Source organism: Ranitomeya imitator, chromosome 2 (genome assembly GCF_032444005.1).
Source record: "Ranitomeya imitator isolate aRanImi1 chromosome 2, aRanImi1.pri, whole genome shotgun sequence".
Classification (NCBI taxonomy): domain Eukaryota; kingdom Metazoa; phylum Chordata; class Amphibia; order Anura; family Dendrobatidae; genus Ranitomeya; species Ranitomeya imitator.
In genome coordinates this window covers 702,523,338-702,540,689 of record NC_091283.1, presented here as the reverse complement: position 1 = coordinate 702,540,689, position 17,352 = coordinate 702,523,338, and the positions used below count along the sequence as shown (strand labels likewise).

Genomic DNA, 17,352 nt, shown 5'->3' with positions numbered 1-17,352 from the left:
GAACCATAGGGGTGGACAGGAGGGGTGAGCCATAGGGGTGTACAGGAGGGGTGAACCATAGGGGTGTACAGGAGGGGTGAGCCATAGGGGTGTACAGGAGGGGTGAACCATAGGGGTGTACAGGTGGGGTGAGCCATAGGGGTGTACAGGAGGGGTGAGCCATAGGGGTGTACAGGAAGGGGATTGTTTTTTTTTTTTTTTTTTAGGAGTTGTGTTTGGTTCTAAAGCTACTAATGTAAAGGGTGCTGAGCTGCAATACTACACACAACCTGTTGACAGGGGTGGCACTTAATTTTTATCCACTTTTTGGGGTGCTTTCTGTGACTAAGGCTAGGTTCAGATTGCATTATAGGCAGTCTGTTAACGCCGCCATTAAGCCCTTTGTCGGACGCATCACTAGCGCACGCCGTTTTTGGGCCATCATTGAGTGACGGACCCTGGGACGTGGGCTGCAGTGTTTCCGGGTCAGTCACCGCTAGCGCAGATAGAGAATCTGTTCGCTCAATCTACACTAGCGTGATCACATTTCGGCACTTGCGTTAACGCAGCCCGTTTTACGCATGTGTTGAACGGGCAGCATTAACGTAATGTGAACCTAGCCTAAGGCTATGTGCCCACGTTCAGGAAAGTGTGCAGAATTTTCCTGAGCAATTCCGGACTACTTTTGCAGGAAATTTGCACGCATACTTTACGCGTTTTTTTCCCGGAGCTTTCCAATGCAATAATATAGCGGGAAATCCGTGAAAAATCTGCAAAATTAATGAATATGCAGCGAGTTTTTTTCCGCAATGCGTTTTTATCGTGGAAAAAAACGTAACATGTGCACAAAAATTGCGGAATGCATTAAAAATGATAGAATGCTTAATGTAAGCGGTTTAAGTATTTTTGCAGCGGAAAACTGCCGAAAAAACGCGAAAAATCAGCAATGTGTGCACATAGGTTGTGTGCATTATTGTTAAGGCTAACAATCCTCAAATCCTAAGACAATCATCATACAAATGTGCCGTGTTTTCTCAAAATCCAATGTGTATTTTTCACAGTGACATACCTAATCTATGACACAACATTTAGCTTGCATGTATGCAATGTGCTATTGATTGAAATACACAGACCACACATTAAAAGGGGTTGCCCACTATATCGACAGCCCCTTAAAAAGTCTCACAGAAAAAAAAAACCCTTATAGTTCCCACACCGGCACCATGCCAGCCATGTTGCCAGCGCTCCAGTGTCATTGCAACGACACGTGCGCACTACAGCTCCTCAGCGGCCGCTGGTCAGGTGCAGTGCTCAGGTGTCATAACGTCAGGCAAGCGTCAGCAGACTTGGCAGGTGGGGAGTAGAAGGGGATTTTATTTTATTATTGGACATTTGCATTTAAAAAAAGTGGTTGACCAAGAAGAGGACAACCTCTGCAAATTATTTACACAGTTAAAAAAATTAAATAACGTCTTGAAATGGTGTTTTGGTATCTTACAGCAAGGTGAAGGCATTACTAAAGAAACAGACATAACAGAGGAGGAAGGGGAAAGCAAGAAGAAACGGACTTAATGCATATGCACACTGGGGACGGCCTTTGCGTTAAGCTTATAGAGGTCACCCAGGCGTGACAGTGGTTATGGTCCAACAACATCTCACAGTCAATGTACAAACCAGAGCTAATCCCATGTGTCCTGCAGAGCAATGTCCTCACATCATGCTACTTTCAGGTAAGGGCCCCCGATGGCAGAGGAGTGCTTCACGCAGCAGGAAAGAGGGGGCGCTATAGGGAGAGATCAGGGATGGCATACACCCATCACTCCAATGCTGTCCATAGAGGGGCTTCTCTCTGGGTTCCCAGCCTTCGTTTCTACAATGCAGGGCCACATGGGTGTTGGCTCGGAGTCTCCAGTGGATAATATACGTTTACAGGAGTCGTCGTACAGAGGTACTCTGAAGGCTTCCAGTCTAGCAGGTGGGACCTTAAAATCGGAATCCGGCCTTTACTGCTTCAATGTCAGACATGAGGGTCCGAGCTAGGTAAATGCCAAAAATCTACGGAGAAAACAACAGGTTATGCAAAGTCATTATTACATTACTAGGCAGCTGAAAAGATAGAATTGACTATTTATCTGTAGTTTAAGCCTTAAATTATAGATCAAAAATAAACTCTATAATAGATAATACATAAGGCAACACTCCACCAGCTGACACGTCGACATCAACACTGAACTGTGCCATATAAGCAAATCCATGGCAGAGGCAGCGACTTGTGGAAAATTTCACATTTAGCAGCTTGGTAATAAAACATGGCTGCCTGGTGACAACACTGGATCTCCTGATCCGGGGACATCATTGAAATACAAAAGAACAGCTACACTTGTAGTCATTCATGTCCCAGCCAACAGGTGCTGAGCTTCGAGGGATCAAAATGACAATCTTACTTTTTATACCCCATCAGTAACCCCATAGATTTAATTCTGCAAGATCCATATAGAAGTCACACCTGATCCCTTAAGTGCTGAGAACATAATACAGATGTACTGGCCCACACACGTACCTGTAAAATGGAAATCACCAGAAAAGCTCCCGCCACAATGTATATATTTCTAGGCAGCCATGCTTCCAAAGCCGATATACAACCCTTTACGTAGGTCACTGTAGCTCTTTCAGCAGGCGTCTGTAACAAAAACAAGTGTATACACATCTATATCAGAACATGCAGAGTCTGGCAACTATACAGCTGAAAGACAAAAGTCTGAGAAGTCAAAAACATTTCCAGTGGTGGTGGTCCAATGACTAGGCACTCAGCTGAGAGAACAGGAAATGTACACAATACAAAGTGAGGTTATGACGTCTAGGTCCTTCATCGGGTCACAGAGGGCTATTACAGAGTAGAGAAGAGTAGGACTTCTGTAGTTGTCACCACTGTGGGCATCCCATGTCCCTCTGGGAAAGCTATCTGTGCACCCGATGAAGGCCAGAGTCCATGACAGTCATCGTAAACTCACATTACCTCATGTCTATGTGAGTGCCTAGTACGTCTGACTTGTATGCACCATCCTGTCAGGAGAGCTGTGGTTTATACACATATGATGGCGGACCAGGAATACTGCTGCCACTAGTCTATGGCCTCAATGAGCCACTTTCTTTAGGAAAGCAATCTCAGTATATTTAGAATTACATTCAAGAGACATACAGCATATTTGTTTTCTTGAAAAACAACAATATATCTTTGACACACGTCTTTTAACAGAATATACTTAAATTAAAAAAAGAAGAAAAAAATAATAATAATCATGGCTCCACTATGGAATTCTGGGAGAAGTGAGGTGAACACTCCTGACCTGACCAGCATGTCGTTGAGGCCAGTCGCTCAGTCAGCACAGGAGAGGAAGCACTGCATCTTACCCGTCAGCATCCGTGGATCTTCTGTTGATCAGACAGTGAGACGCAAAGTTATTAATATTGCAATGTGAGGCACAAGTGACGTTGTGCCAGGCCGGCTAATCAAAAGAAGAGCTGCGGATGTCGGCAGGCAAGAGGCGGTCCTCAGGGCACAGTGTACAGGCCACAAACCACCATAGTGACTGATGGAATAGGACATGAATCCAGTCGCACAATAACAACTTTGGAGGGTGGCTATGCTCCTCTCACTTCGTGGCTTGGCAATCTCAGGAAAGTTATTACAACCCATTCTGCAATCAATGACTAGTAGAAGACACCAGGCCCGGAGAGCCAGGGCTACCCCGAAGAGGAGTTTCCAGTAGCCACTTTTGAAAGGCCATTTGTCTGTTTACACAGGACTGAAAAGTCAAAAGAGCCAGTAGTCTAATTGTGACTATAGAAAAGACAGAAACAAAAAGGCAATGTGCCACATGCTTACAAGGAGCTGCGGGCGACGCAGGAAATGGCTCGCACACTTGTTGTTACCAAGTACCAAGCTTCACAGCAAACTACGTAGGAGTCTTCACTATTACAATCTAATGTTATTTTTAATGGAAAAAATAAATAGTGCATGTTTTCTAAGAATTATGCATTTTACTGATCCTCTGCTATTCCTCCTGGAAGAAAATGAATACACTGACAACTAGGGGTTACCATTCTGCTTAAAGGGGTTGTCCATTATTAGGACAACCTCTTTGATCAAAACCTTTGGCTCCCATAAGATAATCAAGCCCATACTCTCCTGCGGCGTTTCGGCCCTTGCTCTCCCTGGGGTTCTGGTGTGGTGCTGTGACTTGTGATGCCAGTGCTGGCGTCTCTGCCCCCGCCTTCAGACAAATCAAACATGAAGAGGCAGTTTGGGCTGCAGGTGATCTCCGAATTCCTCTTCATGTTCGATTTCTCCGAAAGCGGGGACAGTGACGCCAGCACTGATTGGGCGCCAGCATCACACCACCACATAAGACCCCCGAGGAGATAAGAGTGCCGACACCGCCGCGGGAACTATGCCAGCATGGGAGGGGAGTATAAACTTTACTATTTTACTGGGGCCAAGCGAAGGGTATGACAAAAAGTTGTACAAGTAGTTTAAAGAGAACCTGTCATATGAAATATACACTATTAACCTGCAGATATGGGGGGTAATCTGCAGGATAAAAGCATTCTGAACCTGCCCAATGCCGGTACTTAAGGTACCTTCACACATAACGATATCGTAAACGATATCGTTGCTTTTTGTGACGTAGCAATGATATCGTTAAGGAAATCGTTATGTGTGACAGCGACCAACGATCAGGCCCCTGCTGGGAGATCGTTGGTCGCTGAGGAAAGTCCAGAACTTTATTTCGTCACTGGACTCCCTGCAGACATCGCTGGATCGGCGTGTGTGACACCGATCCAGCGATGTCTTCACTGGTAACCAGGGTAAACATCGGGTTACTAAGCGCAGGGCCGCGCTTAGTAACCCGATGTTTACCCTGGTTACCAGCGTAAACGTTAAAAAAACAAACACTACATACTTACCTACCACTGTCTGTCCCCGGCGCTCAGCTTCTCTGCACTCCTCCTGCACTGGCTGTGAGCGTCGGTCAGCCGGAAAGCAGAGCGGTGAGGTCACCGCTCTGCTTTCCGGCCGCTGTGCTCACAGTCAGTGCAGGAGGAGTGCAGAGAAGCTGAGCGCCGGGGACAGACAGCGGTAGGTAAGTATGTAGTTTTTTTTTTACTTTTACGCTGGTAACCAAGGTAAACATCGGGTTACTAAGCGCGGCCCTGCGCTTAGTAACCCGATGTTTACCCTGGTTACCCGGGACTTCGGGATCGTTGATGGCTGGAGAGCGGTCTGTGTGACAGCTCTCCAGCGACCAAACAGCGACGCTGCAGCGATCGACATCGTTGTCGGTATCGCTGCAGCGTCGCTGAGTGTGAAGGTACCTTTAGACCTCCGCTGCACGGAGGAAATTAACTTTATTCCTCCCAGCAGTGTTGGTTGCATGAACTGGTGCGTCAGTCCTTGAGGGGTGCACGCATAGTGCTGGGTGTTATTAATGGATACTGTGCATCACACGTACCTGTGTGAATGGCATCCTATGTATGCTCCATTTGTGTGCATTTTTCACTAGGCAGCCACCCCGCAATGAATTTTTATGGTGGTAATCTGCAGGTTAATAGCGTTCTGAACTTGTCCAGCGCGCCGGCACTTAGATTCCCTCTGCCAGGAGGAAATGGACTTGATTCCTCCTACTAATGTTGCATTTTCAGTCATGGGGGTGACACCAGGGCAATGTCACTCAAAGCTCTATGTAGAGACTCCTATAACCACTCCCCCAGAAATGACTGACATCTGGCCCCAATGCTGAGCTGCTGTCAGTCAGGGCTCAGGGAGCAGTTATAGTAAATGCTCTATACACAAAGGGGTGAAAACTTGCGCTAGTGCCACCCCCCATGACTGAGACCCGAACACTACCAGGAGGAATATAGCTAATTTCCTCCTGGCAGCAGGGGTCTGAGGGCTGGCGCCGGGCAGGTTCACAATGTTATTAACCCGCAGATTAACCCTATATCTGCAGATTAATAGCATTTATTCACGGGACCGGTTCCCTTTAAGGGCGTCTTTCTAAACAGTCTCACATACAGTCCAAATAATGTTGATGATGACACCATATTGACAAGGGTAAGGGTAGAGTATTTGCCTCAGAACTGTTAAAAAGAGTACAAGTCTTTACTATAACAGACATGTCGGTGAGATTTAGGGAGTTTCAAATTCTCAAAATCTCACTGACCTGTTTGTTCTAATAAAGGCTTGTACGCTTCATAAAATATCAGTTCTGGGGCATATACAGGTCCTTCTCAAAAAATTAGCATATAGTGTTAAATTTCATTATTTACCATAATGTAATGATTACAATTAAACTTTCATATATTATAGATTCATTATCCACCAACTGAAATTTGTCAGGTCTTTTATTGTTTTAATACTGATGATTTTGGCATACAACTCCTGATAACCCAAAAAACCTGTCTCAATAAATTAGCATATTTCACCCATCCAATCAAATAAAAGTGTTTTTTAATAACAAACAAAAAAACCATCAAATAATAATGTTCAGTTATGCACTCAATACTTGGTCGGGAATCCTTTTGCAGAAATGACTGCTTCAATGCGGCGTGGCATGGAGGCAATCAGCCTGTGACGCTGCTGAGATGTTATGGAGGCCCAGGATGCTTCAATAGCGGCCTTAAGCTCATCCAGAGTGTTGGGTCTTGCGTCTCTCAACTTTCTCTTCACAATATCCCACAGATTCTCTATGGGGTTCAGGTCAGGAGAGTTGGCAGGCCAATTGAGCACAGTAATACCATGGTCAGTAAACCATTTACCAGTGGTTTTGGCACTGTGAGCAGGTGCCAGGTCGTGCTGAAAAATGAAATCTTCATCTCCATAAAGCATTTCAGCCGATGGAAGCATGAAGTGCTCCAAAATCTCCTGATAGCTAGCTGCATTGACCCTGCCCTTGATGAAACACAGTGGACCAACACCAGCAGCTGACATGGCACCCCACACCATCACTGACTGTGGGTACTTGACACTGGACTTCAGGCATTTTGGCATTTCCTTCTCCCCAGTCTTCCTCCAGACTCTGGCACCTTGATTTCCGAATGACATGCAAAATTTGCTTTCATCAGAAAAAAGTACTTGGGACCACTTAGCAACAGTCCAGTGCTGCTTCTCTGTAGCCCAGGTCAGGCGCCTCTGCCGCTGTTTAGGCTATGTTCACACCTTGCGGCGTCCCTCTGCGGGTTTTCCCGCAGCGGATTTGATAAATCTGCAGGGCAAAACAACTGCGGTTCTCCCTGCAGATTTATCGCGGTTTGTTCCGCGTTTTCCGCTGCGGGTTTCCGCCTATACTATTGATGCTACATATGCAGCAATATGCAGCATCAATAGTAATGTTAAAAATAATAAAAATTGGTTATACTCACCCTCTGACGTCCCGATCCCTCGGCGCTGCACCCGGCGGTCCGGTTCCAGAGATGCTGTGCGAGAAGGACCCTTCGTGACGTCACGGTCATGTGACCGCGACGTCACCGCAGGTCCTGGTCGCACAGCAACTCTGACCGGACATCCGCGTGCAGCGCCCAGGAGCTCCGGACATCAGAGGGTGAGTATAACCAGATTTTTTATTTTTTAACCCCAAATATGGTTCCCAGGGCCTGGAGGAGAGTCTCCTCTCCTCCACCCTGGGTACCACCCGCACATTATCCGCTTACTTCCCGCAACGTGGGCACAGCCCCATGCGGGAAGTAAGCGGTTCAATGTATTCCTATGGGTGCAGAATCGCAGCGATTCTGCACAAAGAAGTGACATGCTGCGGGTTGTAAACCGCTACGTTCCCGCGCGGTTTTTCCCGCAGCATGTGCACAGCGGTTTGCGGTTTCCATAGGGTTTACATGTTACTGTAAACGCTATGGAAACTGCTGCGGACCCGCAGCATCAAAATCGCGGCGGTTCCGCGGTAAAAACCGCTAAGTGTGAATATAGCCTTATGGTTCAAAAGTGGCTTTACCTGGGGAATGCGGCACCTGTAGCCATTTCCTGCACACGCCTGTGCACGGTGGCTCTGGATGTTTCCACACCAGACTCAGTCCACTGCTTCCTCAGGTTCCCCAAGGTCTGGAATCGGTCCTTCTCCACAATCTTCCTCAGGGTCCGGTCTCCTCTTCTCGTTGTACAGCGTTTTCTGCCACATTGTTTCCTTCCAACAGACTTACCATTGAGGTGCCTTGATACAGCACTCTGGGAACAGCCTATTTGTTGAGAAATTTCTTTCTGGGTCTTACCCTCTTGCTTGAGGGTGTCAATGATGGCCTTCTTGACATCTGTCAGGTCGCTAGTCTTACCCATGATGGGGGTTTTGAGTAATGAACCAGGCAGGGAGTTTATAAAAGCCTCAGGTATCTTTTGCATGTGTTTAGAGTTAATTAGTTGATTCAGAAGATTAGAGTAATAGGTCGTTTAGAGAACCTTTTCTTGATATGCTAATTTATTGAGACAGGTTTTTTGGGTTATCAGGAGTTGTATGCCAAAATCATCAGTATTAAAACAATAAAAGACCTGACAAATTTCAGTTGGTGGATAATGAATCTATAATATATGAAAGTTTAATTGTAATCATTACATTATGGTAAATAATGAAATTTAACACTATATGCTAATTTTTTGAGAAGGACCTGTACAACCTACTGACAAGGGGAATTGCATCACTATGAGCAGTAATTCGACTACGTTACTGACTGTATGGGAAGACTGTTCTTAGGGAATCTGCACACCGTATTTTTGTGGAGGTTTTTGAGCATAAATTAAGCCTATGGATCAAAACACTATGGGGCCAATTCAAACAGATTAAGCCAGAAAAACAAACGTGAGGTGAAAAATATGAAGAAAAAAAAATGTGGTGGGCGCAGTCACAATAAAGACATGGATGAGTAGGTTTAGAAAAACAGTGAACATTTATTAAACGCTGTTTTTTAATAAATGATTCTTGTTTTTCCACATCTTCGCATCCATGTCTTCATCGTGACAGCGCCCACCATAACATTTTTGGCCTCAATTGTGTTAATGAGCAACAAATGGAGCAGCAGACTATAGTACTACCACTTCACTACTACTGTCATCAGAGTTGTGCCTGACCTGCACACCTCCATCGGGTGAGCGGATTCCATCTACTCTTCCCTGTTTCCTATCACCAGGAAAACGCCTATTTTGTCTTCTAGTTCTAAGCTAGAACAATGGTGAAAAATAATTTTTTATTATTATTGTTATTATTATTATTTTTTATTGTTATAGCGCCATTTATTCCATGGCGCTTTACATGTGAGGAGGGGTATACATAATAACAACAAGTACAATAATCTTAAACAATACAAGTCATAACTGGTACAGGAGGAGAGAGGACCCTGCCGCAAGGGCTCACAATCTACAAGGGATGGGTGAGAATACAGTAGGCGAGGGTAGAGCTGGTCATGCTGCGGTTTGGTCGATCGGTGATTACCGCAGGTTGTAGGCTTGTCGGAAGAGGTGGGTCTTCAGGTTCTTTTTGAAGGTTTCGATGGTAGGTGAGAGTCTGATATGTTGTGGTAGAGGGTTCCAGAGTAGGCGTGATACGCGAGAGAAATCTTGTATACGATTGTGGGAAGAGGAGATAAGAGGGGAGTAGAGTAGGAGATCTTGTGAGGATCGGAGGTTGCGTGTAGGTAAGTACCGGGAGACGAGGTCACAGATGTATGGAGGAGACAGGTTGTGGATGGCTTTGTACGTCATGGTTAGGGTTTTGTAGTGGAGTCTCTGGGCAATGGGGAGCCAGTGAAGGGATTGACAGACGGGAGAGGCCGGGGAATAGCGGGGGGACAGGTGGATTAGTCGGGCAGCAGAGTTTAGAATAGATTGGAGGGGTGCGAGAGTGTTGGAGGGGAGGCCACAGAGCAGGAGGTTGCAGTAGTCAAGGCGAGAGATGATGAGGATGGACTAGGGTTTTTGAAGATTCATGGTTGAGGAATGAACGGATTCGTGAAATATTTTTGAGTTGAAGTCGGCAGGAAGTGCAAAGGGCTTGGATATGTGGTTTGAAGGAGAGATCAGCGTCAAGGATTACCCCGAGGCAGCGAGCTTGTGGGACTGGGGAGAGTGGGCAGCCATTTACTGTAATGGATAGGTTCGTTGGGGGGGGTCGTTGGTAATTTAAAAAGTCTCAACATTTTTGCACAATACGGAGTTGAGCAAAAGTTTTGAGACTTGTTTTCACGGCTCACTCCATCCAACAGGTTGAGCTTGAGAGGACACTGGGTGAGACAAGGCAACACCTGCCAATCAAATCCATGAAAAACAGCCGCATTTCTTACACCAGAAATGTCACTGTAGTGCCGGACTGAAGTCTTCGTTCTGATGAATACCGTATATACTCGAGTATAAGCCGAGATTTTCAGCCCAAATTTTTGGGCTGAAAGTGCCCCTCTCGGCTTATACTCGAGTCACGGTAGCGGTGGGGTCGGCGGGTGAGAGGGCGCTGAGACATACTCACCTAGTCCCGGCGATCCTGGCGCTCCCCCTGCCGTCCCACGGGCTTCGGGTGCTGCAGCTCTTCCCCTCTTCAGCGGTCACGTGGGACCGCTCATTAGAAAAATGAATATGGACTCCACTCCCATAGGGGTGGAGCCGCATATTCATTTCTCTAATCAGCGGTAACGGTGACCGCTGATAGAGGAAGAGGCTGCGGCTCCGAAGACCAGCTGTGTGGGAGAAGGAGCCGGACGCCAGGACCAGGTAAGTATCGCATAGTGACCTGTCCACGTTCCACACGCCGGGCGCCGCTCTGTCTTCCCGGCGCCGCTCCATCTTCCCGGCGTCTCTCCACTCTGACTGTGTAGGTCAGAGGGCGCGATGACGCATATAGTGTGCGCGGCGCCCTCTGCCTGATCAGTGCGGAGAGTCGGGAGCGGACGCTGGGAGCTGCAAGCAAGAGAGGTGAGTATGTGTGTTTTTTTTTTATTGCAGCAGCAGCAATGGCAGAGCTTTCTATGGTACATCAATGGGGCAATAATGAACGGTGCAGAGCACTATATGGCACAGCTATGGGACAAAAATGAACGGTGCAGAGCACTATGTGGCAGAGCTATGGGACAAAAATGAACGGTACAGAGCACTATATGGCACAGCTATGGGACAAAAATGAACGGTGCAGAGCACTATATGGCACAGCTATGGGACAAAAATGAACGGTGCAGAGCACTACATGGCACAGCTATGGGACAAAAATGAACGGTGCAGAGCTATATGGCACAGCTATGGGGCAATAATGAACGGTGCAGAGCACTATATGGCACAGCTATGGGGCAATAATGAACGGTGCAGAGCATTGTGTATGGGGCACAGCTTTATATGGAGCATCTATGGGGCAATAATGAACTGTATGGAGCATTATATGTGGCACATTTTTATATAGAGCATCTTATGGGCCCATCATGAACTGTATGGAGCATTATATGGGGCTCCTGATTCAATATTAATATTCAAAAACACTTAACCTACTGATGTCTCAATTAATTTTACTTTTATTGGTATCTATTTTTATTTTTGACATTAACCGGTAGCTGCTGCATTTTCCACCCTAGGCTTATACTCGAGTCAATAAGTTTTCCCAGTTTTTTGTGGCAAAATTAGGGGGGTCGGCTTATACTCGAGTATATACGGTAAATAAGTAAAAGGTTCATCACTCTGTTTAGAGATTACAGGTAAGCGGGATAATAGCACATAGTTCATATACAGCGCTCTCTGCATGAATAACAAAAAGGTTAATGGAAATAGTCAGAATTCAAAGTTGCTGTGACCTTAAAAAAAAAAAAAAAAACGACATTTCGTCTCCTGATGAGCCTTGTTCACATGGTCACAGTGGTAGAAATTCACATGAAAGTGGAGTAGCACCAAGGACATGTAGCTGCCATATGCTTTGAGCAAATCGCTATTTCTCTATGCCGGCAGCCCTTGGTGCTTCTCCACTTTCATGTGTACTTCTACCACTGTGACCACATGAACAAGGCTCAGCAGGAGACGAAACATCATTTTTTTTTTAAAGTCACAGCAACTTTGAATTCTGACTATTGCCAATAGCATTTTCTTTATTCAAACAAAGAGTGTGCTGCACCTAAACTATTTGATAGTTCTGGCGAGGTACAGAGCGCGGATAACATGCACCGAATTCATTAACCTGTGCGTGCCTCCTAATGAAAGAAGTGCTTCTTATCTGTCAGCAGTTTTTACACGTCTTACCTGTCTCCCCGCTTCCTTACCTTGTGGCTTCATTGCAATATGAAATGTAAAGAAGTGTTTTATATTTCTTTGATTAACAGGAACTGAATTGCTAAACCATACCCATACACACGACCGCAGTGCATACCGCTCTCCGCCAATATCAATGGCACATGAAATTAATTACCTTTTTACGAACGTCGTAACCACACTGAGTATTCACTACAGATTGCTGTGGAAAAAAAACAAAATAATAAGGCACATTGTAAAATTCTTAATAAAGACTAGAGCTACAGGGGCGACTTGCTCTGGAATCTTAGCTTTCATTCACCTGGCAGTTTGTGTCATCTGCGCTATACAGACAACATACCTGGGTCTTCTCACACACACAGGAAAAAATGGACACCTGTATTACTGATTTACAAAGCAATGTCACCCATTCTATGGAGCTGGTAAAAAAAAAAAAAAAAAACGACGACAACAGACTGAGCAAAATCACAGTCATTTTGAAGGTGTAAAATAGCCAGGACCCGTTCTAGAAGGCTGCACCATGGGTCCAGTCATTCAAGTCACTGGAGCAGAATGTGTGTGTGACCCAGTCTGGGAAAGGTTTGGAGTTTTCCGGTTATCACATGGATGGAAGAATAAACTTACGGCTGGGTCGGCGATGCAGCAGGAGAACGGCACGCCACATTTTTCTCGACTGAGATTTTCACCAGTGCAGTTAAAATACTCATTCAAGTCCCAGTCATCTGGTCCTTGGGCACCACAGCAATGGTTCTGTTAGAGACACATTGTTACATGGACATATGGAACACAATGGCGGAGAAGTGCGAGAAGCTGACTGCTTGTCAGGGAACCATACCGCTTTCTGCAGGGAGTCGATGAGGTTCTGCAGGTCTATATCATCTCGATAAGCTCTTATGTTGTTCTCAAAAAATTCCTTGGCTCGGTCTCTCACCCAATCTTGGAAAAGGAAGGCCAGCACTGCAACAGCCAGCTCCATGAAAAAGATGAGAACAATGGCCCCACAGAACTGCGGAAATATAAGAGAGTTATGGGGAAATGACAAGTGTTAGCGTTCGCTCATCCTTGTGTTTCCTGCTACTGAGCACTGTCCCCCACCACAAGATCAATGATTACTATCGGAGGCCGATTCAGCCTGATCCCCAGCAGCACTGATAATCTCACAGCTTGTTCACACGCTGCATTTTTTGCTGTAATTTAAATTAAAAAACAACAACAAACAAACAGCGTTTTACAGCACCAGCAAAGTGAATGTATGAGCCTTTAGAGCAATTAGCGTGAGGGACACATGGAATCGCAACACCCTATACCTCGTTCTCTCTCCTCATTTTAGATATTCGTTTAAAATGGTGTGTAATGGATTTAACTTTGTCCTCCCCTATATTTTACCTCAGGTTAATGGGTTGGTATGGGCTCCAAACCCCCACACCATGCAAGGAGGGGTAATCTGGGTCCTTCTTCAGCCAGTCAGACAGTTTGGGACAACAGACATCTGATTCCCACTTACACATCTTCTGCCAATCAAAAGATGATATAAGCCGGAGATGCCCGACAGCGGTGTCCGAGCCCGCCGGGGAAGCAGCTTCCTTGGATATGCTATAAGTCGTGGTGTTTTCCTGTTGGGTGGTCGCCCAGGTGTGAGCTGGATAGACCTCATCTGAATTATAAGTTTGTGAAACTTTAATGTCTCGTTTTTATAGCGATGCGATTTTATTAGTTTTATGATAGTTTATTTGACTGGTTAATTATTAGGCAATCATTGATAAACACTGTGGCCTTTATTCACCAATAGAGTCTGTAGTCTATGGGGTTATATTCATCAGTGGTGTCCTGTGTGGTCTGTGATCCCATGAGATATCAAATCTCATACACGGATTATTTTTTCCTTGTGGATTTGAACCAAAGCGTTTTTTTTTGGTTTGTTTTTTAATCTGCAGCATGTCCAGTCTTTCAGTGTTTTCACTGTTTTTTTTTCACCCATTCAAATGAATAGTTAAAAAACACAATTACAAAGGCAGAAAATCACGCATATTCTAAGCAGCATTTTTGCTGCCAACATGGCTTTTGTTGCAGAACACTCTGCTGCACATACTCCATGTGTGCCCGATCCCACAGGCTACATTCCCACAATCAGTATTTGGGGAGTTGTGTGTGCGTGTGCACGTATGTGTGTGTGTGTGTGTGTAGTATTTGGGGAGTTTTGTGTGAGTGTGTAGTATTTGGGGAGTTTTGTGTGAGTGTGTAGTATTTGGGGAGTTTTGTGTGAGTGTGAGAGTGTGTGCGTGTGTGTGTAGTATTTGGGGAGTTTTGTGTGAGTGTGTGTGTAGTATTTGGGGAGTTTTGTGTGAGTGTGTGTGTAGTATTTGGGGAGTTTTGTGTGAGTGTGTGCGTGTAGTATTTGGGGAGTTTTGTGTGAGTGTGTGTGTAGTATTTGGGGAGTTTTGTGTGAGTGTGTGCGTGTAGTATTTGGGGAGTTTTGTGTGAGTGTGTGCGTGTAGTATTTGGGGAGTTTTGTGTGAGTGTGTGTGTAGTATTTGGGGAGTTTTGTGTGAGTGTGTGTGTAGTATTTGGGGAGTTTTGTGTGAGTGTGTGCGTGTAGTATTTGGGGAGTTTTGTGTGAGTGTGTGCGTGTAGTATTTGGGGAGTTTTGTGTGAGTGTGTGTGTAGTATTTGGGGAGTTTTGTGTGAGTGTGTGCGTGTAGTATTTGGGGAGTTTTGTGTGAGTGTGTGCGTGTAGTATTTGGGGAGTTTTGTGTGAGTGTGTGTGTAGTATTTGGGGAGTTTTGTGTGAGTGTGTGTGTAGTATTTGGGGAGTTTTGTGTGAGTGTGTAGTATTTGGGGAGTTTTGTGTGAGTGTGTGTAGTATTTGGGGAGTTTTGTGTGAGTGTGTGTAGTATTTGGGGAGTTTTGTGTGAGTGTGTGTAGTATTTGGGGAGTTTTGTGTGAGTGTGTGTAGTATTTAGGGAGTTTTGTGTGAGTGTGTGTAGTACTTGGGGAGTTTTGTGTGAGTGTGTGCGCGCGTGTGTGTAGTATTTGGGGAGTTTTGTGAGTGAGTGAGTATGTGTGTGTGTGTGTGTGTGTGTGTGTGTGTGTGTGTGTAGTATTTGGGGAGTTTTGTGTGAGTGTGTGTGTGTAGTATTTGGGGAGTTTTGTGTGAGTGTGTGTAGTATTTGGAGAGTTTTGTGTGAGTGTGTGTGTAGCATTTGGGGAGTTGTGTGTCTGTGTATGTAGTATTTGGGGAGGTGTGTGTGTGTGTGTGTGTGTGTGTGTGTGTGTGTGTGTGTGTGTGTGTGTGTGTGTGTGTGTGTGTGTGTGTGTGTGTGAGAGAGAGTGTGTGTGTGGATGAGAGTGAGAGCGCACATACCCTTAGGTACATTTGGCAAAGCAGCTTTTCATTGTGTTTTTTACTTGCATTTTTAACGTTGTGGTTTTTGTCTCTTGTTGGTATGTCATGTTCTAAATAAAGCTGCAATGTTTCTGATGCTTCCTGGTATTTGGCCGTAACAAAACTTTATGGATGTGCGGATTACTTTAATTTTTTTTCTCGTAGTTTTCCAAATCTAATGAAGTTCTGCATATCTGCTCAGATGATGTGTTCCCTCTTTTTGCCCATGATGTAGATATTGCCTGAGTACAATGAGCCTTCAGAGATGCAGGAGGGGAGAGACTTTGTGATGAATATGCCAAACAAACAGCTTGTTTGATCCAATTAGCAATTGTATTTTTTGCTGCTTTCTTGCCTTTATTTCGTCCTGAGAACTGAACAAATAAGTTCTGATAAATTCTCCAATCTTCGGTCTGTTGAAGGTAATAAGAGAACAACCCTGAGGACATCCAGGATGTGGAATGTTTCTTCCTTCATGTTGGAAGGATTTGGGCAGAATGAGGGTAACACAATGGCATGACTCCTATGGAAGTCCAAAACCTCTATAGGCATAAAGGAGGGATCCAACCGATGGATAATGCTATCTGTAGTGATAGTTAAATAGGGCTCCTGTACTGAAAGGGCCTGCAACTCCCCTGTGCGTCTAGCAGTGGCAATTGCTACAAGAAAAACAGTTTTTCGGGTCAGGTTTTTTAGATTCGGGGATAACAGAGGTTCGAATGGATCCTGGGTTAGGCTGTTAAGAACTCAATTCAAATTCCAGGAGGAACCTGACTACGACGAATTCTAGTTGTGGATGTCAAAGCATTTAACTCATGCGTGGCCAGCTAAGTCCTGATCAAAAATGGAACTAAGGCTACGTTCACATTAGCGTTTCCCGACGCAGCGTCGGGAAACGCAGCGGCGACGCATGCGTCATGCGCCCCTATATTTAACATGGGGGACGCATGGACATGCGTTGTGCTGCGTTGTGCGACGCATGCGTTTTTTTTTGCCGCAAGCGTCGGGCAAAGAAAACGCAACAAGTTGCATTTTTTTTGCGTCGAAATTTAGGCAAAAAACGACGCATGCGTCGCAAAACGCAGCGTTTTTGTGTGCGTTTTGGTGCGTTTTTATTAGCGTTGTGCGTTGCGTCGCCGACGCAGCGGCGCACAACGCAAATGTGAACGTAGCCTAAGAGCGGACACCTGCACCTTCAGTGCACTGGGTGTAAGCCCCCAATCCAACCCCTTTTGAAGAAAGTCTAGAATCTGTGCGATGTTGGAATGGCAGGGATCAGGAGTATTTGGGAAACACCAGGATGAAATTTTTTTCCAAACTTTGCTGTAAATAGTGTTAGTGATGTTAGTGACTGGCTTTCTGCTCTTCTGAAGGGTCTAAATTACTTCATCCGAGAGCCCTTTGGCTTTTAAGATTTAGGCTTCAGTAGCCAAGCTACAAGGTTCAATCTGTGGAGATCTGGATATAGTAGAGGACCCTGATGAAGGAGGCCAACCTTTTGAGGGAGAAGCGAGGGCCCTTCCTGAGCCATGTCCATCAAAGCGCTGTACCAGCTTCTTCCTGACCACATAGGAGCTATTATAATCATGGTGACTCAGTCCAACCGAATTTTCTGCAGTGTCCTTGCGAGCATAGGGATTGGTGGGAAGGCATATGCCAGGTTGAACTTCCACGGATGGGAGAAGGAGTCTATCCCGAGATCCATTCGCGGGACTGAGGC

The 17,352-nt window shown here is 45.5% G+C and overlaps 1 protein-coding gene across 1 annotated transcript in view; it reads right to left on the bottom strand.

Moving 5' to 3' along the window:
• Positions 1–204: 204 nt before the first annotated feature.
• TSPAN14 (tetraspanin 14) overlaps positions 205–17,352 on the bottom strand; it is a 77,479-nt gene continuing 60,331 nt past the window's right edge. The window contains exons 5-9 of the mRNA XM_069753122.1: positions 13,086–13,256; positions 12,875–13,000; positions 12,408–12,452; positions 2,540–2,659; positions 205–2,034 (exon numbers count right to left, since the gene is read on the bottom strand). Coding sequence (XP_069609223.1) covers positions 1,963–2,034; positions 2,540–2,659; positions 12,408–12,452; positions 12,875–13,000; positions 13,086–13,256 — 534 coding nt within the window. The 3' untranslated portion in view covers positions 205–1,962. The remainder of the gene's footprint in view (positions 2,035–2,539; positions 2,660–12,407; positions 12,453–12,874; positions 13,001–13,085; positions 13,257–17,352) is intronic.